Here is a 26,609-nt window from a genome sequence, read left to right as displayed (position 1 = left end):
CAGAAAGGTTAGCTGTTCAAACCCACCAGTTACTCCACAGGAGAAAGACCTGGATATCTTCTCCCATAAAGATTAAGGCCTAGAGAACTCTATGTGGGTAGTTATCCTTGTCAGTGAGGTTGCTATGAGTAGGAATCAATTCAACAGCATACAACAACAACAATCTTTATGAGAGCAGAATGCCAGCCCTTTCTTTCACAGAGCTGCTGAATAGGTTAGAACCACTATCTTTTCAATTAGCAGTCCAGCACTTAACCATTACAACAGAGGATGTGGTGCAGTGCCTAAGGCATTTGCTAACCAGAAGACTGGCAGTTCAAACCAACCAGCAGCTCCACAGGAGGAAGATAAGGTAATCTACTTCCATAAAGATTTACAGCCTTGAAAACCCAATGTGGGTTGCTCTGAGTAGCAATCAATGGATTTTAATTACAGCCTTAGAATTCTTATTATGTTGACCCTTCTTTAAAAATTAAATGTGTCTCTTATCAAAACAGAGGTTTGAAAATAGTGATGATCCTTAAATCTCTAAATTATGCTTAGTTTTGGAAATTTTTTAATTCTTTCAAAAAAAAGACACACATATATGAAACTAGTAACTCATCAAAAATGTGAATTAGTTTCCCTTAGCGAGCTGGTAATAATATAAATCATGTACTTAAATATTTAGAACTCAACCACCAACATTTCTGCTATTTTAAGCTTAAAAATCTCTTGTATTCTATCTGCTAAATAACTATTAAATCTAACCCATATTCCAAATGCCACAACTATAATTGCTTCAAGTATTTTCTCTAAAAATATAGTAATTGTTTGCCCTTCCAGGACCTTCCATTTTTCATGCTGTAGTCAAATATAATAATACTCTCTCCACTAATAACCATAAATGCCTCCTTAAGAACTACAGGATAAAATCCAAGTTACCTAGCACACAAACCCTATCGCAATCTGGCCTCAACTTGCCCTTGTGTCATTACCTGGTTCTTACATGACTTCCAATTATAGCCAAATCAAGTAGGGTCCCATACTGTTTCAAGCCTCTATTATAACTTTGCACATGCTGTTCCCTCCTTATGGAGAATCCTTCTTGCATTTTCCTCTGCAGAGAGCTTTTACTAAATCTGTCAGACTTCTCAAAGGTCCTCTTTTCCCAGTTAAATTTTCCTTACTCCTGCCTGAACTTTCATAATATTTTACATATACCTCTAACCTCACTGTAAATTGCAAGTTCTTTGAAGACAGAATGTGTCTTATTCATTTTTATAACTCAAGGGCCTACCATAATGTACGGCACAGAGTGAAATTTTGGTAGATGTTGTTGAATGAATGAAGGAATGGGCAGAGCTAAAAGGGAAAAAAAAACTTGGAGAAATTAAAAAAAAAGTGGTCAATGACGATGTAATTTTAAATAAATTATCTGACTCACTCATCCAGTTCCATGCATAATATTCTGTTGTATTGTATTATTAATATATTATTATTATATTACCTTATTTGGGGGATTATAGGGATTAGGAAGAGGATCATGTGCCTAAGAGTGAATCTCACTATTCCTAAGCAAATTGATTTTTGTTATTGTTGTTATAATTTTGCACTATGGTGTTTGAACATGGTGTATAAAAGATAGTAGAGAAAGAGAGGCAGAAATTCTTAAGTAAATTACAAATCACATGTATCTTGGAGGTGGTCTGATCTATAGTTTAAAGTACAGAATTCAGACTCCTCATGGGTTCTTGAGCTGAACGAAAAAAAAATAATGCCTCATTTATGGAATTACTAAGTGGTTTAAAGGAGAATATGCTTGCGAAAGACAAAAATAAAATTTTGACATATAAAGTCTTATTCAAAGGTTAACTTCCCTCTATGTTAGTATTTTGGATTTTGAAAAAGAGTCATCATTTTTACATTTCCTATACACTCTTTATAATTTCAAATTATTTTGTCCTAACTGTCACGCCCCTTCCTTCTGATGAACTCTGGACTCAGTTTCAATAAATAAATGAGAACAACGACAATGGTCTGGTTGGGAGAGAAAAAAAAAAAAGGCTAGATGGAAACTAATACAACAGTTATTAATGATATAGAAAGTTTAATTTTTCTGGCTCCAAATATGTGACCTGGATGCCACAGCAATGTCTGTCTTTCTGTGGCAAATACAAGGAGCACAATAATTCAATTCCTCTTTAAAAACATGCAAATAGATGGCAGTTCCTTTCATTGGCTGTGGAGTTGGCATAATTCAGACTGACTACAATTAGTAGCTCATTAGTAACTACCAGTTCATTATTGGCTTGCATTCAGCTATTGGCAGATGCCTGATAATGCACTTAATGAATTTTGCATTAGTCTTTCTAAGATCCTTCAGTAGAAAATATTTCTGAAGGCATCATCTCTTTCACTTTCCTTTTCTACCCACTTGAGCCTCAAGGTATTTTCAAAATCAAATTTTAAAATTCTAATAACATCATAGTAGAATATCTTTCAGCTAAAAATTTTTCTCAGTAATGCACTTAATATTATTTCTTTCAGCTATAAACGTCATTCTACAAAAAGGCATCAGTATGATGATTGAGAGATATTTTCCTTATTTTTATTTAATTTTGTATTAAATCTTTCAAAGTATTAGTAATCCACATATATGACATATATTTTTAGCAATAAGTAGGTGACAAAGTCAACAGTTTATAATAGACCAAATATTTTTTAAGTAGAATTTTTGGTTCTCAAATTCCAAACGCTCAAATGAAAAATAGGCAAATATTTTATGCTTCAGTATTTTTAATATTTTCCTATCAAACAAAAAATTGTTAACTTTTATCTGTCAGTGAAAATTTAGCTCTAAGTAATATCTTCACAGCAACTTAGTGTTTTATATAGATGCTAAAAATGGACAGGTTCATGGTTACATAGGGGGAAATACTTATTGCCATAATAAAATTTTCAATTACATCATCCAAGAATGTTGTAGAACATTTCATTATTGATTCTTTGGGAGTGATATAGCTGCTGAATGCTAAGTGTGATTTTGATTTGTCAACATTACTTTTGCTGTAATTAAAATCCTAAAGTGATCTTTAAATAATTCTCCACTGAAATTGCATCCTGATGAGTTTCTTTATTTCTGTAATTGAAATGCCAACACCTAAATAAGTGACTCAGCTGACTATACCTGTCATATCTCTATTGTTCCCACCCTTACAAAACCCCTCTAAACGCTTCCTGCCATCATCTACAGTTCAAAGGGTATGTTAATTTAAACTTAAATGGAAAAGGCCTAGACAAAGTTATGTTGTGTGGCTTCAATGCTTTTATCTCCTTTTTCTTTAACTCAATGGCTTCGTGCTGCCTAACAGCTGTCCAAGGACAACATACCTAATTACATTTACAGGACACCACCTGTTCAACACACAAATCCTCTCTCCTTACCACTTCTCCATAGGTATTGTTCTAATCTTACTGCAATCTGGTAAACTAAAGCATACTATCATGCTGGCTTTATTTGGAATCTCTGTGAAATTTGTACTTTTATAGACATCTGATCATGGAAATAAAGGTGACTTTAGGTCACTGACACTGAATAAATTTTCATTTTCTTCTCAGAGAAAAAAAAAATTCATCCTCACAAGATAATATGCACCTAAAGTAATCTGAGGATTCATCTGAATCATCTGTAATTTTTGTCATGTTTTATCTTTATCTTTGCCCCCTTTCTTCTCTGTTTCTACCTTCTCTATTACACTTATTAATTTCCTTAATCTATGTATTTCTCCCCTCTAATAAACCTTCTCTCATCACGAATTCCAGCGTTATCTCCATCCATATCCAATTTCTTCATTCACTTGTTTTGGACTTCACTTACACTTTTTTTAACTTACTGAGAATTATCAAAAATAGGACAATAAAATATCTGTAGAATTTTATATTCATTCACATTCAGTTATTTTCTAGAAGTTATTCTACTTTGAAAGCTGTTTTGCATTAACTGTTGTTGATATTGTTGGTTAGATAGCAATACATTTCATCCAGTACATAGTATAATTAACAACTTTTAAATAATACTATGCTACGCCCTGTAGAGATGTACAGTTTTAAACAATTAATTTTCTAGAAAATTCAAACAAATCCTACCAAACTACAATAACAACTATAAACACAAATGTCCTTCTCAGCTATAAACACAAATATCCTACTATCTCAATTAGGATATGCACATATGTTAACTTATAAACTATCACTCACTTATTAAAAAAAATAACTATATAGAAAAGTACAATTAAGAAAATATGGACAGTTCCAAAATTATTTTATGCATGAATTATATAAATTCTGAATAAATATATCTAATTCTAATTTAACAATTTATTATAAGAAGAAACAATAATGTAACCTTAAATTAAGAAACATATTTTATGAAATTGTATGTATATATACATATATATAATTTTTAATGATTATTTATGCACTAATGAAATATTGAGTTATTTGTGCTATTCAACAAACCTCTATGTCTATGAAAACCATCCATGTTGCTAAATTCAATATGATTTTCATCAGCCCAGTAGAGTCTATGGTTGACGTAGTCTATTGTAAGTGCCATCGGTCTAGAAATCTTGGTTTCTATGACAACACTTTGATTGGTTCCATCCATTCCAACACGGCCAATGTGAGGAAATTCACAACAGTCAATCCAATACAAATATCTAGGAAAGAAAATCAATAACCATTTTGTTTACAGACTTTCAGTGACTAACACATCAGACAATATTTCAATTAGTTGTTTAGCTGTTCCCAAATTAATTCTTGAAATCTTTCTGAATTGTAAAAAAATGTACTTCAACATTCTAAGATTTTTAATTAAATCTGCAGTATAATTTAGAATATCCACATTACTTTAAACAGTTTCTTTTGGTGTACAAACCATATGTGTGTGTGTGTGTGTGTGTGTGTGTATAATATTTCTACAAGTCCTACCAAATTACAGATTCCCCAAATTAAAACATTTAAATCTTAAAAAAGCATATATAATGTTAGAGCATAAAACTATCAAGTTATATATTATTTTCTTTTGATTGCTACTTAAAAATTATTCAAAATTAATTATGAAGGAGTACATTTCATTTATTTGAATCTGCATTGTTCAATATGGTAGCACAAGCTAATTGTGACTGTTTTAATTTAAATTATTTCAGATCAAATAAAATTTAATGAACTGAATTGTTTCTTGGTTAAACTAGCTATATTTCAAGTGTTGAATAGACTGTGCTAATTACATTTTACAAGGCAAATTATAACCCATTTCCATAATCACAGAAAGTTCTATTGGGGAACATTGACTTAAATTATTTTGTTGGATGTTCTTGAGTAGAACATTTTAGACAATGCGAAGAAAACAGTTAAATTAAGAAATGTTGATACTAAAATTAGTTCATTTGAAGTAAATATAAATAATGTACCTCATAAAATAAAAAATAAAGTGTAAGTGATAGAGATTACTTAGTAATTTATTTTCACTAAACTGCCACTTGCTTTTTCTCAACTAAGGAAAGTTCATTTATTTTTCTCAGATGCATTTGCTTATCAATACAATTCAAAATTTGGCTTAGAAGATCTTTAATGTTCTATCACATTCCAGCTTTAAAATTGGAATCTATTAAACCAGTTAGTTTTCCTAGACCTCATCCTTCATTTTTGCTAAGAAAATGATCTTCAGCAATCAATTCTTAAGATTTGGAAGATGTAATCAAAATAACATAGTATGGAAATTATTTTATATGGTTTTAAAGCTGGTATATTCATTAAAATTTAAAATACTCCTTAAAAAACATTTCTCTTATAAATTCTGAATAAAAATGTGTATGAACTGTTGAATGGAAAAACAATTTACTCTGTAAACTTTCATCCGAATCACAATACAAATACACTGATATATCAATTTTTTTTCCTACTAAACGTGATACGTTTATGTCAGCTTCTCACATGTGTGATCAAAGTTATTGGTGTCTCTATACAACTATATGTTATGCTTTTAATAATTGTGTATAAGCAAATAAGAACAATATTTCAATAATTTCTGAAACATTAAAAAGGTCATATCCAAATTGTTTTAATTAGAGAGCATTTATATATATCTATTTAGCCCTTTACTCTAGAACTGCTTGTAGGTAATCAGAGCCAATTCCAAGGCAATTAACAACAACAAAGTGAAAAAAGATTTTCTCCATCAAATGCTGTCAACAAAATACAGTAAATTACTGTATATTGATGCTATTTTTGTAGTCATTAAGTAAAATTTTATTTCTAAATAGTCTGACCTCTATATAGTTGCAATTCTCAATTTTCGTCTATATTCTCAACTTTTTAGTTTGGCTGGTCTTATCATCTTGAACCAAGATATCCAGACAATGAAGCAGAGCATATTTCATGGAGATCAACATCTGCTACATCACTTTCAATAAATTTATTAATAGCTCCAAGTCTGAAATTCTCTCCCTGATATTTGAACCCCTCATTATTGGGCCCAACCGTGCTTCCTCAAATTGCTTTCCACTGTTTAAATGTATGAAATTCAGCTCTAGTCAGAGTGTTGGTTACAGCCCTATTTTCATTTCTCTGGTCCTAACATACTTTCACTTCTGTGGTTTTATCATATCATATGCCTTTCTCCTGACTCCTCAATTATAAATCATTTTATTCAGACATAATTAACATTTTCCCTTGGTTCTCCACAAATTCTTCCCAATTAGTGTTAGTGCATATTTTTCAAAATAGGATATAAGAGCTTTCTCTTATTTCTTGTCTTTAATATGCTAACTAACATTATGATTCTCACAAAAGAGCTGTAGTATTTACTTTTTAACACATAATTTTACATGACAGCATGTTACTTTCTTAGAGCAATTCACAAGGAGTGATTCAACAGATAAATGGCTGGCTGCTAACCAAAAGATTGTTGCTTTGAACCCAGCAGCAGCTCCTTGGTAGAAAAGAGCTGGTGATCTGCTTCTGTCAAGATTTCCACTTAAGAAAACCTATACGGAAGTTCTGCTGTGTCCTATGGGGTTGGATGAGTCCAAATGGACTTGATAGCACACCACAACAAAGCAGTTCACAGTCCCACTGCATGAGGGAATACACACTGAGAAAATGGGTATAGCCCATTGTGGTCTACAGGATTATTTCCTTTTCACATGTGTCATTGGAAAACACATAGAAAACAACACAAAGCAGTAATGATGTAGATTTTCAGGCCTTATAATCACAGAACATGACTCAATAAATCAGTAGTGGAATATTTTTTGATAAGCCCTGAAACTATTCTGAAGTAGGAAGATAACCATATTTTAATAAACTGATTCTCTGAGGCCCAGATATTGGTAATATCTACCAACAAATATGCTAGATATTGTTAATATGCCAGATATTGCTAATTACTGAGAGTACAGAATTTAACATACATGATTTTTGAACAACAACCATTTATCACTTTCAGATTCTAGGACAAAATATAACTAAATTGAAAATTTTAATTTTGTAATGTTTGTTCATGATCATGTAGTCTGAGGCTTTCATTTTACTGATAAATAAACTGAGGCCCAAAAAAATGGTTATAGGTAACCCTGCTTTCCAAAAATTCAAGAAATCTAAAGAGGATTTTCATTCACTTTTATGAAAAAAGTGAAACAATTGTTCAGTGTTTGTTGTGCAGCAAGCCATTAAAGAGGCTCTGAGCACCCTGAGCAGCAAAAGTGGCATTGACAAGCTCCTTCTCTGGGATCTACACTCAGCACCTCAGTGTCAAGACACCATAGTTTTGAACTGTGTCTCGAGACTATAAATTAGCATTATTTTACATTTTATGTGTTAGTTGGTATGATTTGGTAGATAATTTTTCGGTCTGAGAACATATTTCCCATATAAATGAATGGTAAGTTTTTCTTCACTTTATGTCATTTCAGTTTACAAAAGTTTTCATAGGAACGTTCCACTCTCAGATATTGGGAGGGGGAGACCTGTATACCTTTTGCCCAAGTCCATTATGATACCTAATGACCCAATTGAAACAAGGACTCTGTTCTCTAGATTTGTAGACTGTCCTTTTTCCAAAGTAACACTGTGAAGTCTTCAACGAACAAGCCTAAGAAGTAGATTGCGTTGTTAGTGCTGTTGAGTCTATTCTGATGCATGACAACCTTATATATAAAACACCAAAACGTTTTCCAGCCCTGTGCCATCTTTATGAGCATGGGTATGTTTGAGCCCATTGTTACGGGTATTGTGTCAGTCCATCTCACTGAGGGCGTCCCTCAATTTCATTGACCCTCTACTTCACTAAACATGATACCCTTTGCAAGAAATTGGTCTTTCCTGATGATGTGCCCAAAGTAAGTGAGCCCATGTCTCTTTATTCTTTTTTTGTAAAGAACATTCTGATTTTATTTCTTCTAATCCTGATTTCTTCATTTTTCTGGAAGTGTATAGTATATTCACTGTGTTTTGCCACTACCACAGTTTGAATGTATTAATTCTTGTCTTCCTTTTTCATTGTCCAGCTTTCTTGTGCATATGAGACAACTGAAAAGACTATGGAATGAATCAGGATCACCTTATTCATCAGTGTGAAACAACTTTGCCTTTTAAACTTTAAAGAGATTTTTTTTGCAGCAGATTTGCCCGATGTAATGCATTGTTTGATTTCTTGACTGCTGCTCCACAGACATTGATTGATGATTCAAGTAGAATGACATCATTGACAACTTCAATTTCTTCTCCATTTATCATGATACTATTTATCAGTCTGGTTGTGAAGATTTCCATTTCTTCACTTTCAGATGTATACTGAAGTCTTTGACCTTCACCAGTAAGTCTTTCAAGTTGCCTTCATTTTGAGGAAGCAAGGTTGTGTCATCTTCAGGGAGTAAATGAACCTTTCTTCAATTCTGATGCTGTGTTTTTTCTTATAATCCAGCTTCTCGGGTTATTTTTTGATACTGAGTAAGTAAGGTGAAGGGATGCAGCCCAGCCAGACAACTCTGAACCACACAGAATCCCCTTGTTCTGTTCGAATGACTGCCACTTGATTCATTTACAAGTTCTACATGAGCATAGTGAAGTGTTCTGGAATTCTTATTCTTAATAATGTTATCCACAATTTGCTATGATACACAGTCAAATGTTTTCACATAGCCAATGAAACACAGGTTTTATTACTACTCAAAAGCAACAAAACACAGGCATTTTATCTACTGGTGTAAAAAATAGATTTCTTTGGTTCACATCCTGAAGACATCCATTACTAGCTATGTGAACCTGGACAATTTAAGTAGCCTCAGCAAGTGTGGATTTATTCATATATTGAAAAGGAATGATAATATTTTCCCTCATAAGTTCAGTGTAAGAATTAGATAAAATAATATGTGGAATGAACTTAGAACTTTGACAAGCTCATAGCAAATATTCAGTAAATACTAGCTATTATTTTATCTGGAATAGATAAGGAATATATACATTAATATATATTTTTAGTTTAGTGATACTCTTTGCATCTGGATTTTATGTATATAATTACACAATTTGCCTGGATTTCATCTTGTTATTACATTTTATTCCATTTAAGCATTCTGCAACAAGAGAATATTATGTAAATATTCCACTGGTTTTAAAAAAAGGTATAATTTGCCTAAGGCATTTGACTGCTAACCAGAAGCCTTGCAGTTCAAACCCACCAGTCGCTCCACAGAAGGAAGATGGGGCAATCTACTTCTGTAAGGATTTACTGCTTTGGAAAGCAATGAGGGTCACTATGAGTCAGAAACAACTCTATGGCAATGAGTTTTTTTGTTTTGTTTTGTTTGTTTTTTGTGGTAACTCTGAGCCTTCAAAACAGAATTTATTTTGTCTTTCTCACTGTTTTCAGATAATGAAATATGCTTTTCTTTTCCATACTTATATACCATTGTTATTTATATATGTTTCCTTGTTTCTCATTAAGCCTACACTAGACATAATGGCAGTTTTAACTTCTGAAATGTTATCATTCATGTGTGCCATCAAGTTGATTTTGACTCATAGCAATCCTATAGGACAGAATAGAACTGCTGCATAAAGTTTTTGTGGCTATAATATTTATGAAAGCAAATTGCCACATCTTTCTTCTGTGGAGCATCTGGTGGGTTCTGACCATTGACCTTTCAGTTAGCAGTCAAACACTTAACCACTCTGCCATCAGAGCTCCATATGCAAATACAATCCCTTAAAAATTATGTATGCATAAAATTTGCTGTAAATAATTAAAAATGAACAGTACTAAATTTCACTCGGATACTATACAATGGTTACTGAAGATCACATAAGAGAAATCTCAGTCGCAAATAATAAATACTGTGTAAGTTATGTTGTTGTTGTTGTTGTTGTTATTTGCCGTCGAGTCGGCCTCGACTCATAGCGACCCCTCCTTGGGTTTCCGAGGCAGTATCACTATGGAAGCAGGATTGCCCAACCTTCCTTCCGAGGAGTGGCTGGTGGGTTTGAACTGCCAGCCTTCTGGTTAGCAGTCAAGTGCCTTAGGCACTATGCTACCAGAGTTATAACCAAGTGTAAACATGTAAAAGAATGTCTGCTTGTAACCACAACAGGCTTCTATGATTCTGAGATTGTCTTTTATAGCAAATAAAAGACACTATATTTCTTTAAAATTAATTAGATGTTCTCTTTCTGTTTTTATTAGTTTTAATCAAATGTGGATAATAAATTTAGAGAATTTCCTTACACCTACAAATATTTCTGATTTGGAATTGTAAAATTACTCTATAGTTATGCCCTATGATTTTGTGCCTAATTATGGGAATACTGAAATCAGCTGTTTGTATTGGTTTAAAAATTAGTAGGAAGATTTTTTTTTTTTTTTATATGACTGTTTAGTTCAATGGTAGATATCTGTTTCCCTATAGAAATCAGATACTTAGTTAGCATGCCTGGAATGCTTTTCATTCCCTCACAAAGTAAGTTTTCTTCTGACCCTTGAAACATGCAGGCTATTTACATACCAATGTATTCATTTTTGCATAGTGCAGGTGCAATGTTTCTGAAGTTATATCCTTGTGCATATCCATTATAAATTTATTATTTCTATTCAACAGTGAATTTAACAATCTCTTTACTAGGCACAAATAATGATTAAGCCTTAGCCCTTATACTAAAGGAAGACACTTTCTAGATAAGAGTTAGACAATTATGTAAATAATGTTATATATGAGCTCTCGTGGCATACTGCCTAAGGCATTTGGCTGCTAACCAGAAGGCTGGAGGTTCAAGGCAACCAGCTACTCTTCAGAAGGAAGGTTGGGCAATCTACACCCATAGAGATACCACCTGGGAAACCCAAAGAAGGGTCACCATGTATCAGGATCAAGTCAACAGGACAGTGTTTGTTTGGTTTGGTATGTTCTGTTGGTACTGATCACTTAACCAAAAAAAAAAAAAAAAACCTCATTGTTGTCGAGTTGGAGCCAACTCACAGTGACCCTCCCTTCCTTGGGTTTCCAAGGCAGTATCACTATGGAATTAGATTTTCCAACCTTCCTTCCGAGGATCACTTAGTCAGCAATAATTGGAAAACATTTCCAGAGGATATAATATTTCTGCTAGATTTGGAAAAATGGATAGTTTTTCCAAATTGAAAAGAAGGAGCAAGACATTCTAAGAATCGATAATAGCATAATTCAAGATACAAAGCCACAAAGTGTTGTCTTTTCGATTTTATTTGCAATATCCGAGCTCTGGTAGCATAGTGGCTAAGACACTTGCCTGCTAACCAGACGGCTGGTGGTTCAAACCCACCAGCCACTCCTTGGAAGGAAGGTTGGGCAATCCTACTTCCGTAGTGATACTGCCTCGGAAACCCAAGGAGGGGTCGCTATGAGTCGGGTTTGACTCAACGGCACATAACAACAACAACAACAAATCCATATTAGTAGTAATGGATACAAATACTGAGTATATACAGTGTTCTTCACATATTTTCCCTAATACACATTTCAAATTCAAAATAGCATTTAACAATATTTATTTCCTTGTGGAATTACTCAGAGATTACTGTTGTTAGGTGCTGTTGAGTGGGCTCCAACTTGTAGCAACCCTATGGTCAGCAGAATGAAACATTGCCCGGTTCTGGACCATTCTCACAATCCTTCCTGTACCTGAGCCCATCATTGCAGCCACTGTGTCAATCTATCTTGTTAAGCATCTTCTCCTTTTTCACTGATCCTCTACTTTACCAACCATGATAGCCTTCTCTAGAGAATAGGCCCTTCTGACAACATGACCACAGTAGGTGAGACAGAGTCTGAGCATTCTCCTTCTGAGGAGCATTCAAGCTCAACTTATTCCAGGACAGATTTTATTTTTTATTAGATTTTATTTTGACAGAGAGTACTAGAAAATGAAAACATAGATTGAAAAATAAAGTATGTTTGTAATGCTTCAGGCAATGCATTAATTTTCTAGGATCACTGTAATCAAATACTACAAACTAAGTGGCTTAAAGCTACAAGAATTTCTTCTCTCACAGGTTTAGGGGCTAGAAGACTAAAGTCAACATGTCGGCAAGGCAATGCTCCACCCTGAAGGCTCTAGCAAAGAATCAGTCATTGCCTCTTCTTCCTTCTGGTGGTTGCCAGAAATCATTGGTGTTCCTTGACTTATGGCAGCATAATTTCCATTTCTGCCTTCATCTTCACATGACCATATTCTCTCTGTGTATGGCTGTGTCTAAATTTCCTCTTATAAGGACACTAATCTTAGGATGAGGGTCCGCCCTTATCCAGTATGACCTTATTTTATCTTGATTTCATTTGCAAAGACTACTTCCAAATAATATCATATTCCAGGTTCCAGGTGGTCATGATGTCTGGGGATACTATTCAAACAAGCACATGCAAGTTCTCTTAGCTTACTTCCAAACAATTTACTTTCAGCACTTTATTTATCTTCTTAAAGTTTCTCAAAATGGAAATACAATGTTCATTTCTTTTTGGTTATTTTCTTATTCCTTGTTTGTAAGGCTCAAGGTCCAAGATCATATTGCTACTGAAAACTCTAGTGTGATGTAATATGAAAAATATGGTACCAAAGCCTGAAAACTGCATTAAATCACAGCTTAATTTGTTATTAGCTAAAGTAATTTTGAGACTGAATTTTGAGAAAAATAATAAAAAATAATTATACTGTTCTCAATCAGAGACTGGGTAAATGTTATAAGCACTTAAAGTGCTAAAACTGAACTATATATTTGTAACTGATAAAATGCTGTAGGAATGCTAGTGATATCCATTATTACTAATCATTATCAGTATATGAGAATTCCTAACCTCAATAGGAGCTCTGGTAGCATAGTGCCTAAGGCACTTGACTGCTAACCAGAAGGCTGTTGGTTCAAACCCACCAGCCATTCCTCAGAAGGAAGATTGGGCAATGTATTCCATAGTGATATTGCCTGGGAAACCAAAGGAGGGTCTTTATGAGTCGGGTCCAACTCGACGGCACATAACAACAACAACAACCACCACCTCAATAGGCCTAAAAATTTCTCATTCTTTTTTGTAAATCTGCCTCTTTTCCTGTATCCTCCATACTCTGAAGAAATTGCTCTCTTATTTACCCAGTTGTCCAGGCCAGAACTTTGTAGTTTTTTGTTTTGTTTTGCTTTTTATTTGTAGATGCCTTATTCTGTACAGTGAACTGATTCCAAAATCCTTAACTAATTATATATCCTTTCTTAATTATAATCATAGAAGTTTCTTTTAATTCTTTGAATGTCCCACACTTTGCAATGTGTCTGTTCTTCCCCAGGAAGTCTGCTGTTTTTACTTGAAATACTGCCAGCCCCAAATGCACTATTATCACCTCGTTAATTCTTACTTCACCATTCTTATCCAAGAAACTTTTTGATCTGAGGTGAGATATATGCTTATTCTATTTTCTCTCTCTTATAAGAGTTATTGCATTTTATTCTAATTATTTACACACTTCCCTACCCACTATTGTTGTTGTTGTTATGTGCTGTCGAGTCGGCCCCGACTCATAGCGACCCTTCCTTGGGTTTCCGAGGCAGTATCACTACGGAAGTAGGATCCTTCCGAGGAGTGGCTGGTGGGTTTGAACCGCCAGCCTTCTGGTTAGCAGTCAAGTGCTTTAGCCACTATGCTACCAGAGCTCCTTCCCTACCCACTAGTTTGTTAAATATTTTTCGACAGAGACTGTGTCTTTTACTTTTATACTTTTACCTAGAATAGTAGAATAGATACATTCTAAATGCTGAAGAAATATGAAGTGAATAAATAAACGAGTAGAGGAGTGTTTTTCCTTATTGGTTGGTCATATCATCCATTCATTTTAATATCTTTCATGATAGTCTTCAGTATCAGAGTAATGATAAACTTCAGTTTATCGTAGTAATGATAAACTAAAGTGACATATTAATTATCCAAAATAATAATATAATTTTAAACTGTATAAACAGATCCCACATAAATGATAAATTTTATAAATATTTCTTTTAAATCATGAAATCAATTAATCAGAATATATGATGACTTACAACACCCATTCCCAAACTAGATGAGATTAGAAAATGATTAGGATAACAAGAATATTTAGTATTTTAATTAGATTTAAATGTGATATCTAGGAAAATAACCTATCTGGCTTACATTTTTTTTTACCATTCTTCTAATAATCATATCCAAATTGTGTATCAATTGACATGATATTATTAAAATATAGAAACAAAGGAGGAAAAAATCCTACTTCCCTAAAATTTAGTTACTTCATTACTTTAGATTATCCAGTGGTCCTTATCCTACATTTAAAAATATCCCTGCCCTGTTCCTCATACTGTATCAGGACAGAGTTCACATTTCTCAAGGAAACAGTGGCTACTGGCATATTTTAAATATATACAAGATCCTAAGTGGCACTCTTATGTAGACAAACTCAATTGGATTTTTATGAAATATTTTAACAATTTAAGCTGTTATTTTGAAGCAGGTTTGCTCGATACTTTACACAATTATGGCATTTTCAGCCTGAGGCTCATCACACAAAAGCTAAATCCAGGTTCCCCTATTGTCTCACTCTGAGGAACTAGGAAAACAACATGAACACAAGGTATTAAATTTTATCTATTAGAATATATGGCTTTAGTTATTTCATAATAAGATTGAATTTTTATCTCTTTCAATGGTTGTAATGTGGCATATCCATATTGCAATCTAAATATTATTCAAGTGAAATCAAGTAAGTCTTTCTTAACATCTACAATAATTTAGCACATTGTTGTTTTAATTGACACTATTAATAGATGGCTTTATGTTGATTATAACTTAGGATTGCTTTCAGTTATGGAGTAATAAATACAACCTGGGAAAAATAAAACCTAAAGCTAGATTTACCTATGTTCTTTAGGCTAGAGTACAATTTTTGCTGCATAAGCAGGAAATTTTATCAGATAATTATCAACGAGTAATGCTTCTTTCATTTAACAAGTGAAGCATCTTAAATAGCATGAAATGAGAAGCTAAGCTAGCCATATTCTTTTTGAAAAAGGAGATGATGGCTTGGCCACTCAAAAATACTTGGTAAAATGTTGTTGTTGCTGTTGTTGTTATATGCCGTCGAGTCAGACCTGACTCATAGAGACCCCTCCTTGGGTTTCCAAGGTGGTATCACTACAGAAGTAGATTGCCCAACCTTCCTTCCGAGGAGTGGCTGGCAGTTGAAACCAGTGGCTGGTGGGTTTCAACCACCAGTCTTCTGGTTAGCAGTCAAGTGCCTTAGGCTATGCTACCAGAGCTCCTATAGCTCTACTATACACCTGGAAATTCTTAAAGAATATACAAATACACTTGTAGAAACACTGTCTGCCAACCCTATACATGATCATGGGTATGCTCATACATACCTAATCATTCAGCCTGTCCACCCATCCATCCACCCATCAATCAATGTTTGCCATCACTGACAACACTGTACTGTATGTTCAAAAGGGTTCATCTTTGTTGTCTGTACCTCCCATGCACCACTCTTTGTCTTCCTTATCCTCAATGCCACTGTGTTGATCACTCACATTTGATACATTGCCCTTCCCTTCACCCAAATCAATAGTTGTCTCTATCTATGTAACAGTGTTCCCCTACCCTACCCTCCAACCCCTGGTAAGCAACTAAGAAAATTTCCTTCCATATATAAACCTTTCCTTGACTTTTTAGAGTTAATGGACTAATACAGTATCTGTTCTTCTGTGATTGACTTATTTCACTCAGTATAAGGTCCTCCAAGTTCATCTACGTTATGTAGTATTTTGTAGATTCTATATTATTCTTTAGGGTTACATAGTATTCCATCGTGTGTATGTACCATAGTTGGGTTATCCATTTTTTTGTTGGTGGGAACCTATGTTGTTTTCATCTTTTGGCTATTGTAAATAGTGTTGTGATGAATATGAGTGTGCATATATCTGTTCTTGTCCTGGCTCTCACTTCTTTAGGATACATACCTAGTAATGGAATGGCTGGGTCAAATGGTATTTCTAATTCCAACTTCTTATGGAACATCATACTGTTTTCCACAGTGGTTGTACCATTTGATAGTCCCACCAGCAGTGTACGAGAGTCCTAATCTCCCCACAATCTTACCAGAATTTTTTATTTTCTGTCTTTTTGAACTTTGCTACTAGTATTGGGGCAAGATGGTATTTCATTGTTGTTTTGATTTGCATCTCTCCAATGGCTAATGATTGTGAAGCATTTCTTCATGTGTTTGTTGGCTACCTGAACATCCTCTTTGTTCAAGTGTCTATTCATGTCTTCTGCCCATTTTTTTTAATTGGATTGTCTTTTTGTTGTTTAAGTGTTGGAGTTTTCTATAAATTTTAGCAATAAGTCCTTCATCAGATATGTCATTGCCAAATATTTTTTCCCAATCTGTAGGTTCTCCTTTTATTCTTTTGGAGAAGTTTTTGAAAGCACATAAAAAATTAAATTTTAGAAGGTCCTATTTATCTAGTTTCTCTTATGCTGTTTGGGCATTTTGGGTTATGTTTGATAGTCTATTTATGTGTTATATTATTGTTTTTGTTGTTATGTGCCATCAAATCAGACCCGACTCATACCAACTCCTAGTTGGGTTCCTGAGGTGGTATCACTACGGAGGTAGATTGACCAACCTTGCTTCCGAGGAGTGGCTGGTAGGTTTGAATTGCCAACCTTCTGGTTAGCAGTTAAGTGCCTTAGGCACTATGAATATAATTTATAGGCAAATTTAGTGCATCTGGCTGTTATTTCTTGAAACAGACTCTCTTGTTACTACTCAGTTTCAGGTAAAACAGAATTGACACTCTTTTGAAATTTCTGTTGCAATGGTAAAGAAAATATTTAAAAAGATAACAAAATGATTATGTAAATATATAATGAAAAGTTAAAACATGCCAATTTCCTTGGAAACATAAATGCATTTTCAATATAAAACTTCTCACATTATGGATTGCTTTTATCCAAATTAATGTTTAAAATTAAGCTATAAAATATACTATGTCATGATTACTTTATCGATTATAAACATGAAGGAACAAAAAACAGAGATATTAGTAAAAACTAAAAAATAATTGTTATATATGTTATGATAAAAGCAGTGTCTTGGTGAAATATACTATAAGAAATTAATTTAAACAGTAGCAATTTCAGAGCATTATGTTTATTGTAACACTTAATATTGAAAATGTGCTCTGTTTTTCAAAATCAAACTTTAAAAAAAAAAAAAAAACTTGTTTTATTACCAGACTTATTGAATAGGCTGAACTTTTGCAGAGGTCATTTTGGAGTATGTAATCACTCTACATTACAGTGAAAATAAATTAAACCAAAAAGAAAGACATGTCTTCTCTATCTGCCAAAACAACAGAATTGAAAATGAAGATTATTTCCACAATCTATGGAATTTAACACCCATGTATCACCCAGCACTAACACCTTCATGTGTTTTTGTCCCTCATCTGAAATCTCCAGCTAATTATCCTTGGTCCTGAACATGATTTAGTGTACAGTCTAACAATGAAATTCAAATATTCAGCTCCAACATGAGCTATATTGTTATATTTTACAGAGATGATCAGATATTATGTCATCCATAACTGTGACTACCACCAACACTACAGCACAAGATCTTAGACTTTCTTTTTAGTCTGCCTTTCTTACAAAATTTAAAGGCATTAAGTTCAGGGAAATTTATATGATTTTTCATTTCTGAAATACATTTATTGATTAGTTAAGGAAAAAGGTGTGTTAAAAACTTAAAAATAGTTATTGTAAAATCTAGTCACTTTAATTTTTTTCACCATGGCAGTCACATTACCATTCTTTTTTCAATTTCTCAGTGAGAATTTCTACACATTTGTATTTTACACTGAATTTCCATGCCATTAACTTGTACAACTGGATTTATTACACTGAATGCAATCCACAGTTCTAATCTTTAACTTAATTTTTTTAATATTTATTACAAACCCAGCTAGAGGATCTAAAGTCAGGTCTCTCGGAAACTTCAGCCTTTTGCTAACGAGTATAGTAGGGTATAAGCCATTGAGCTTGGATACTTCGATGATTCTTTTTTCTGTGTCAGACCAATAGAGGTTTTTTCCAATCCAGTCAACAGCAAGTGCATTGGGGACGGCTGTGTTATGCACTACCTAACAAAATAAAAATGAAACAAGTTAACAACGTAAATGCCTAGAAAAAGAACTAAGCAATTACTTCTTGATTTTTACAAAGAATTCTATTTAAACATTAGAAATGGAATTTAGATAAGAATAGAACAGTTTACCCCAATAAGATTTCTTACTTGTTCATGAGAAATTACCAAGTATATAATCAGGTCTCTAGAAATTACATACTGGTTTAAGCAAAAAATCACCAAAATCAAAATGTTAGCATAGCTTCACAATTGTTGATCACATTTTCATTACAGTGTATTTACGTAGTCTCTTTTAATTTGGGATCAGAAAAATAAATAAAAAACTACCACACAAACATACACACACACACACACACACAGAAATTACTGATAATATTTATCTTTAGCAGGTTCTAGAAGAGATATCAAGGAGCCCTGGTGGCACAGTAGTTAAAGCATTCAGCTGGCAACCAAATGGTTGGCAGTTCAAACCCGCCAGCCACTCTGTAAGACAGTTGGATTCCACAAAGATTTACAGCTTTGGTGCATAAAACATATAGACAATAAAGGCAAATGTTATTACATACACAATACTGCATAATCAGTAACAACAAACACTAGTTTACGGGAGGATGCATAGACAGATGATGATATTCCTACATGTGTATTTGTGCTACAAAAATATCCATACACATTATAGAACTAACAGGGGTCAAGGTTGGAGTAGTTTCTCAGTGACAACAAAGCACCTCTAGGGAATGAGGCACCAGGCTTGTGGGCTTGGGACCAGTCTCAGGGGACATCAAGTTCAACTGGCACAAAATAGTACATAAAAATCTTATTCTACATCCTACTTTGGTGAGTATCAACCAGGGTCTTAAAAGCTTTCAAGCAGCCATCCAAGATGTAACTATTGGTCTCCCCTCATCTGGAGAAAAGAGTGAAGAAAATCAAAGTCATATAGAAACAATTATTCAAGGGACTAATGGACCAAGGGAATCTCAGCCTTCAAACCCTGAGATAAGAAGAACTAAATGGTTCCCAGCTACCAATGCCAACCACTCCAAAAGGGATCAAAATTATTGATCCTGGATAGAGTGGGAGGAAAAAAGTGGGACAGAATTCAAAAACACAAAAATGACCAGAATTACTAGTTGGATAGAGACTGATGAAACTCCTAAGACTATGGCCCTGGGTTATTCTTCAGACCTGGAATTAGACTCACTTCCATGAATTAGTTTTCAGCCAAACATTAGAAAGGCCTATGTGTTAGCAGAACATCATGTATCCCAGGGAGATGCACTCACCCACCAGCCACTCCTCGGAAGGAAGATGGGGCGATCTACTTCCGTAGTGATACTGCCTCGGAAACCCAAGGAGGGGTCGCTATGAGTCGGGGCCGACTCGACGGCAAATAACAACAACAACAACCCCAGGGAAATGCACCCCTTAGATCAATCAACCATGAGAGATCAGAAGGGCAGCATTAACATAGGGAGAAAGCTGGACAGACTAGAAGGCATAGATAAGAAGACACAAGGAAGGTGTAGTCACAGGGAGGAGACAGAACAAGTGTTGTTTACTTTTGGGATTGTAATTGGTGCCATGAAACAAAATATGTATGAACTGTTTAGAGTAAAATGAATCTGTTTTGTACCTTTGCACCAAAAAAACAAAGGAAAAAATTATTTACTGTCTTGGAAAATCTATGGGATAGTTATACTCTAGTCTATATAGTCACTATGAGTAAGATTCAACTAGATGCTGTAGGTAGGTACAGAAGATACCAATAGAATTCACACTCTCCCAACTACTATTGCCAATTTAAATTATCAAGAAGAGAAGAAAACACAAGACAGATGTGTACTAAGCATTTTTAACCTAACAAAAGGGAGGTAAAAATATACTCATATAAGTCCTAGGCTCATTTATAACCTATGTCAATATAAATACAATGAAGTATAGGCTTTATATATATAAATATGATACATACAAAATGACAAAGGATTCTTGATTTATATGACTGGTATTTCTTGAGTTCTCAGTGCTTTCAGGACCATATGAGGGAAGTATTTGAAACTTGATCCAGTATACAAGTGAATAGTTATAGAGTTAGAATCAATAAAATACTAAAATCATTCTATAGTTATAATAATACAAATAGATTATTTGTATTATAATCTATAATAGATACAAAGAAAGTGGTAACATGAACTTTTGTAGCAATTGATGATATCAATTACCATACTGGATAGCAAGATATCTTTTTTGTATTTTGACTTGAATTCTAAATTTGGAAAATTTGGCATAGCTGACTATTTAAAGAAAAATCACTGAATTGTTCATCTCGATGGAAGAATGAAGCATTATGTGACCTTAGGTTATGACACTATTTAAAATAGTAATGGGATAAGTGGCAAGATAATAGAGACTTTAAAGTCTTATACATATTAAAGTATTTCAGAAAAAAATATAAAGATTACCAAAATTTTAAATATTGTGTAATAAAATATATGATAAAATTTAAATAATTTAACTTCATGTGTTTTTATAGAAATTGTCAAAGATTAAAGAAATCATCTCTTTCATTGTTCTTTTCAATATCCTGATATTTTAGCATGTAAAACATTATTAAATATGAATCACCCAGACACAAACAACTGCTTGGTATGGATTATATATAATTCAAGATTTCCTTAATATTTTCAAAATTGATTACTTCTACCAAAAATCACAGTATGATGTTTTAGATGTCTATTAAAAAAAAAGTAAAAAGTGGTTGATGGGTTTCATCTACTTGCATTTATAACTTTTTTAGTATATACTTTAGTGTGTATATACAGTGTAAATAAATGTAAATTAAAATTCAGGAAAACACTGAAAATGTGCCAAGTAATTCATATCTAGAATTATAATATGTATTTAATTATAATGCCTTCTAACCAGAACATTCAGGATTTTATGCACATGCATTCAATTACTTCCATCTAAAGTAGGTTATTTTTAGTAATGCCATAATTTTAATCTAAGAACTAATATTTAATTTTTTTCAATTACACATTCTTTGACTCAACTTTTTCTTTTGGTTAAATCAACACAATTGTATCTCAGCTGCTTAATCATTCGAAGTGGAAAGCACCCATAATATTTTTTAGGGTTGTGATTGAGATTCCAATCCAATATCGACTCAATTTGATTTTATCTCATGGCAAGAAGTAGTTTCATAATGAAATAACATAAAATAAAAAGCCTCCTATTTCATTTTCAAGTATTTATTAACTTATAGTGCACATTGTGAAATTCAAACCAACCTAATACATTTTACATGCTGTATCATTACCATCAAATAACATTTTCTATTCAACTCAACCATAACAATAAAATGTCCAAAATCCAGTCATTATAATATCTAGTTACCTTAATGTCACTTCCATTTAAATACATTCTATTTATGCGGCTGCCATTGGGCCGGCTAGAGTCAATCCAATATATGAATTCTTCTCTGTAATCAAAGTCTATAGCAATAACATTGTTTAATCCCTAAAAAGAATAAAATAAAATAATAAAGTTTGGTGAATAGTAGTCCACAGAAATTACCCTTTAATGTTTTAGTAGTTCGTATGAATCGTTATGTCTCCTTTTAAATCTAAATAGTAATATTTTTCACAATAAAGAGCATTTGTGATTAACTCTATAAAAACATCATATTTTTATATTTTTCCTACACTATAAACTTAAATGCTGCATAATTTATTTGAAAATATGTTCCAAGTAGAATATATTCTACATAGAATGTAGAATGTCTACAGATAGTGATTCAAATAAATAGTAGAGTGAAAACAAATTGTCTTTACTGAAATCAAGTGAAAGACTCTCAGTTTGGGTTAATATTAAGTATAAACTTAATGCCATTATAATCTGTCCCTTGGAGAAACACAAAAGAGCACACATCTGTATTGGAATGGTAAAAAATTCCTGAATATTTAAGATTAAGTTCTGGATAGTCTTCTGATCAAAGTCAGAAAAGAGGCGTAGAAATTTTGCTTTCCCCAAACACTGTTATCCCAATAACATGAACAATCTTCCTCTTTTCAAGCTTCAGATGCCCCCTTAGACAGTACAATGTTATATTAGAATTTAAAAGTTAAAACTTTGAGTATTTGCCCCAGGAAAAACTGGATGATCAACATAATTTTATTCTACATGGTGAAAATGTGACAAAATTCCTCCCTCCATACTCATGGTTATGTATTTTTTAGTAGCTAAGAAAACAGAACACAAGTTCAGCTGATGGGTTTATTGATACTATAGTCTTTTGTTTGGTAGTTCTGTCATTTTATGTGGGAATTGTTCATGCAGGATATGGCAATCTTCTTAGCTGAATTGTTTCAAATGATTGGAAAGGAGTTACTTTAACTCTGACCTATGGCTCATCAATTTACTGCAACAGAAAACCTGAGTCAATATTTTAGCTGTTTTAACTTATTTTAAAAGATTTCATACTTTAGTGATGTATAAATATTTGTGGATTAAAAATTAATTCATGTTACGGACATCTGGGAAAGCCCCAAAACATCTTTAACATGTCTTTTTTTTTCTGTGTAGAACTGAATTACTTCAATATTTCCCCTAAAGTTATTGTTAAGCCTCCAATTGTTTCAGAGAGTCAATTTATGATAGTTGCTGCCCTAGAGGTGAGAGTTATCAGGGAGATGGGTTTCTTTTGTTCGGGAATGAAGGATAATAATTGCCAGGGATGAAATTTTCACTTCCAAGAACTTAATGTGGTGTAGTGCCTAAGGAATTTGACTGCTAACCAGAGTGTTGGCAGTTCAAACCCACCAGCCACTCCTTGGAAGGAAGGTTGGGTAATCTACTTCCCTAGTGATACTGCCTCGGAAACCCAAGGAGGGGTCACTATGAGTTGGATCCAACTCCACTGCAGTGCGTTTGGTTTGTGGTTTGAAAGAACTTAGTAATTGTAACAACATTGCGTTTCATTTACATAGTTCATTATAAAATTCAGGCTAAAGTTAAATAATTACTACTTTATTTCTTTCCAAACATTTCCAAGACAAAAGATAGCCTATGCATAGAAGCAAGCCAGGAAAGATTCTAGAAAACATGGAATTTTTTTTTTTCTTTTCTCAGTAATACCCTAATCTATTGATGATGGTGTTGAAATCAAAGATTTATTACCTGCCTTTTGTTAGGATTAACATGAGAAACTTATTTTTCTACCACTCCATGTATAAAATTAAACTGATATTGTCAAACCCCACAGATTTTATGCCAATTATTAGTAACAAGAGACCCCAAGAAATAAACATTACTCAGTGCAAATGATTCACATCTACCAAATGAATAAATGAAAGCATATTTCTTGGTGACAATTTATTAATCAAGAAAATATTACTAATCAATTACAAATCAAGAATTATATTGACTATAAGTGCTAAAACAAAACCAAACAAAAAATCACAAATATTTAGCTGCAGATACAAGAGATTCATTAAATATCCATTCACATGCTAAAAAAAGAGTACTCTTTTACTAAACACACTTAGACCATACATATTGAGGAGGTAATGTATGCTAAATAACAATTTTATTATATAAATTTAATATATTCCAGACAAACTTTATAGAGGGTTTAAAAAATTCATTTCCATATTAGATAATACTATAGCATTTCGGTTCAAATATTTTTTCTTTCCAGAGGACTATTGTAACTGGTAGGGAGCTCTGGTAGCATAGTGGCTAAGACACTTGCCTGCTAACCAGATGGCTGGCGGTTCAAACCCACCAGCCACTCCTCGGAAGGAAGGTTGGGCAATCCTACTTCCGTAGTGATACTGCCTTGGAAACCCAAGGAGGGGTCGCTATGAGTCGGGTTTGACTGGACGGCACATAACAACAACAACAACATTGTAACTGGTTTAGGATTCTGTGATTGGCTGGCAATTCAGATGGCTAAAATAGAGAGATTTACAAAGAAAAAGTAAAGAAAAAAATTGTCTCTAACTTTAGCAAATACTTTCCCACAATCTCCAGTCAAGGCAAAATAACTCTATTCTTTTCTTTACAGTAATCAATTTAGATAATGAAAATCCAATTCCAAATTTAGCCAGTTAACTATCATAAATTAAAGCTGTAAATGCAGATATTGAATCTCTCGATTCTGACGTATTTATCTAACCAAGCTGCTTATTTTTCTACAGTTTTATCCTTAATCCACACGGAAAACATTATAATGCTCTTTTTGCTGAAGCATATGAAAGAAACATTCAACAGAGCTGAAAGTGGTTTCATAGTTGAAAATCCTAGTGGTGTCTTTCACTTCTGTAGCTGAAGATTTGCACTCTTTGGTTCAAGATAATTAATTTAGGAAATTGTATTTTGTTCCTCTGTGCAATTTTACTGGAATAAAAGGCACTGTTAGATTTCAATTGGATAACATATTGAAAAATTGCTTGATTAATTTTTATTCCTAAAATCCATGTTATTTCTAAATGTGATATATGAATTTAAGTTATAATTGGCCTTGTTACACCTATAGTTTAGAACATATAGGGTAACAAAAATATCTACTAGTTGTTACAATTTTATGCAATAAAACTTCATGAAACTGTTACTGCCTATAAGAGGAGAAAGTACAGAATATTAAGGTAAATCATATTTCATAAACAGCTACACATAAAATTTTCAATTCATTGAGGCAAAAGTGATATTTTTGCTGAGAGAATATGTGAAGAGATAATTACTTCTGTTTTCTAATTTATTTTCCATATGTAGACAGAATCTCTGAGGGGAAAAAAAGTTCTTACCTCCTAGAACTCCTTGAAAATGTCTAAAATGTTATAATGAAATTGTGACTTAAAATGTTCCTTGTCAGAAATGATATATTCCCAACAGCCTACAGGAAAAACTGAGTATAAGATTTGTATTTAATTCCTCAAGTCCCCATTACCTTACTTAAGTAGTCCCTATCACCAAACACACTGCAAAGACACAGGTGTTCAGAGTTCTCTTGAGATTCCGTGTCTTCCTTGCTTCCTCTTCATGACCAGAAACACTACACTAAGAAAAGTATCTGAAACTCATCCTCACTGAGATATAAATGAATGATTGCCAACAGTTTAAAACAATATCACCAGAAAGAAAGAACAATACCAAAATGTATATTAAAGTGACTCGGTTATATGAAATATATTTAAATGATTTGATTCATTGAAGAAAAAAAAAACCAGTTTGCTCCATTAAAAAATAATCTACGGATTGGGTTCCAGTAAGATGGTGGAATAGGCAGACAAACTATACAGACTTTCTTCAACAAAGAAAAGGGGAACCAATTAACACAGATACAGAAGAGAATCCTGAAAGGAAGGATACAGAAGTGCACTAAACTCCAACTAGTTGAAAAAACCTGCACAAAAACAACAAAAAAGGAGATGTACGGAGCTGTGGGCTGTCAGTGATCCTGATGTCATGGACAGCTTGGATATTGCCAAGTGGTGTTAGGACCTAAGAACTAACCCAAAAATCAGCCCTGCTAGCCAGGGGCTGCTTGGAGGACTGCACTGGTGGCTGGTGAATGAAAGAGGAGGCCGCGAAGAGGGAGATGGGCTAAGCTGTGAAATGTGGCTATCTGGAGTGTGCAGCCATTTGAAATGTTTACAAGCAGGTCAACCATTTTGAATATGTAAAGTGACAGCATTCTCTCAGGTTCCAGGGACATAAGAATACGTTCTACTTGCCAGGGACAGCAAGGACATTCCAGGCACTGAGGACTGGAAAGATGTAATTTCCCCTTGTAACTCTTATACTCTAGCCCCTCTTGGTGAATGTTGATGCAGCCATCCCACCTTCTGGGCCAGAAGTTATGCCAT

The 26,609-nt window shown here is 33.5% G+C and overlaps 1 protein-coding gene across 1 annotated transcript in view; it reads right to left on the bottom strand.

Annotated features, from left to right (window-relative positions):
• Positions 1 to 26,609, bottom strand: part of LRP1B (LDL receptor related protein 1B) — a 1,967,638-nt gene that overhangs the window by 363,455 nt on the left and 1,577,574 nt on the right. Inside the window, exons 58-60 of the mRNA XM_007946050.1 lie at positions 22,138 to 22,260; positions 18,555 to 18,736; positions 4,501 to 4,700 (exon numbers count right to left, since the gene is read on the bottom strand). Coding sequence (XP_007944241.1) covers positions 4,501 to 4,700; positions 18,555 to 18,736; positions 22,138 to 22,260 — 505 coding nt within the window. The remainder of the gene's footprint in view (positions 1 to 4,500; positions 4,701 to 18,554; positions 18,737 to 22,137; positions 22,261 to 26,609) is intronic.

The sequence above is a fragment of the Orycteropus afer genome, unplaced genomic scaffold (assembly GCF_000298275.1).
Source record: "Orycteropus afer afer isolate SDZICR_OR568_19922 unplaced genomic scaffold, OryAfe1.0 scaffold00148, whole genome shotgun sequence".
Taxonomy (NCBI): Eukaryota; Metazoa; Chordata; class Mammalia; order Tubulidentata; family Orycteropodidae; genus Orycteropus; species Orycteropus afer.
Note: the sequence above shows the minus strand (reverse complement) of the source record. Positions and strands in the feature narration are given on the sequence as shown.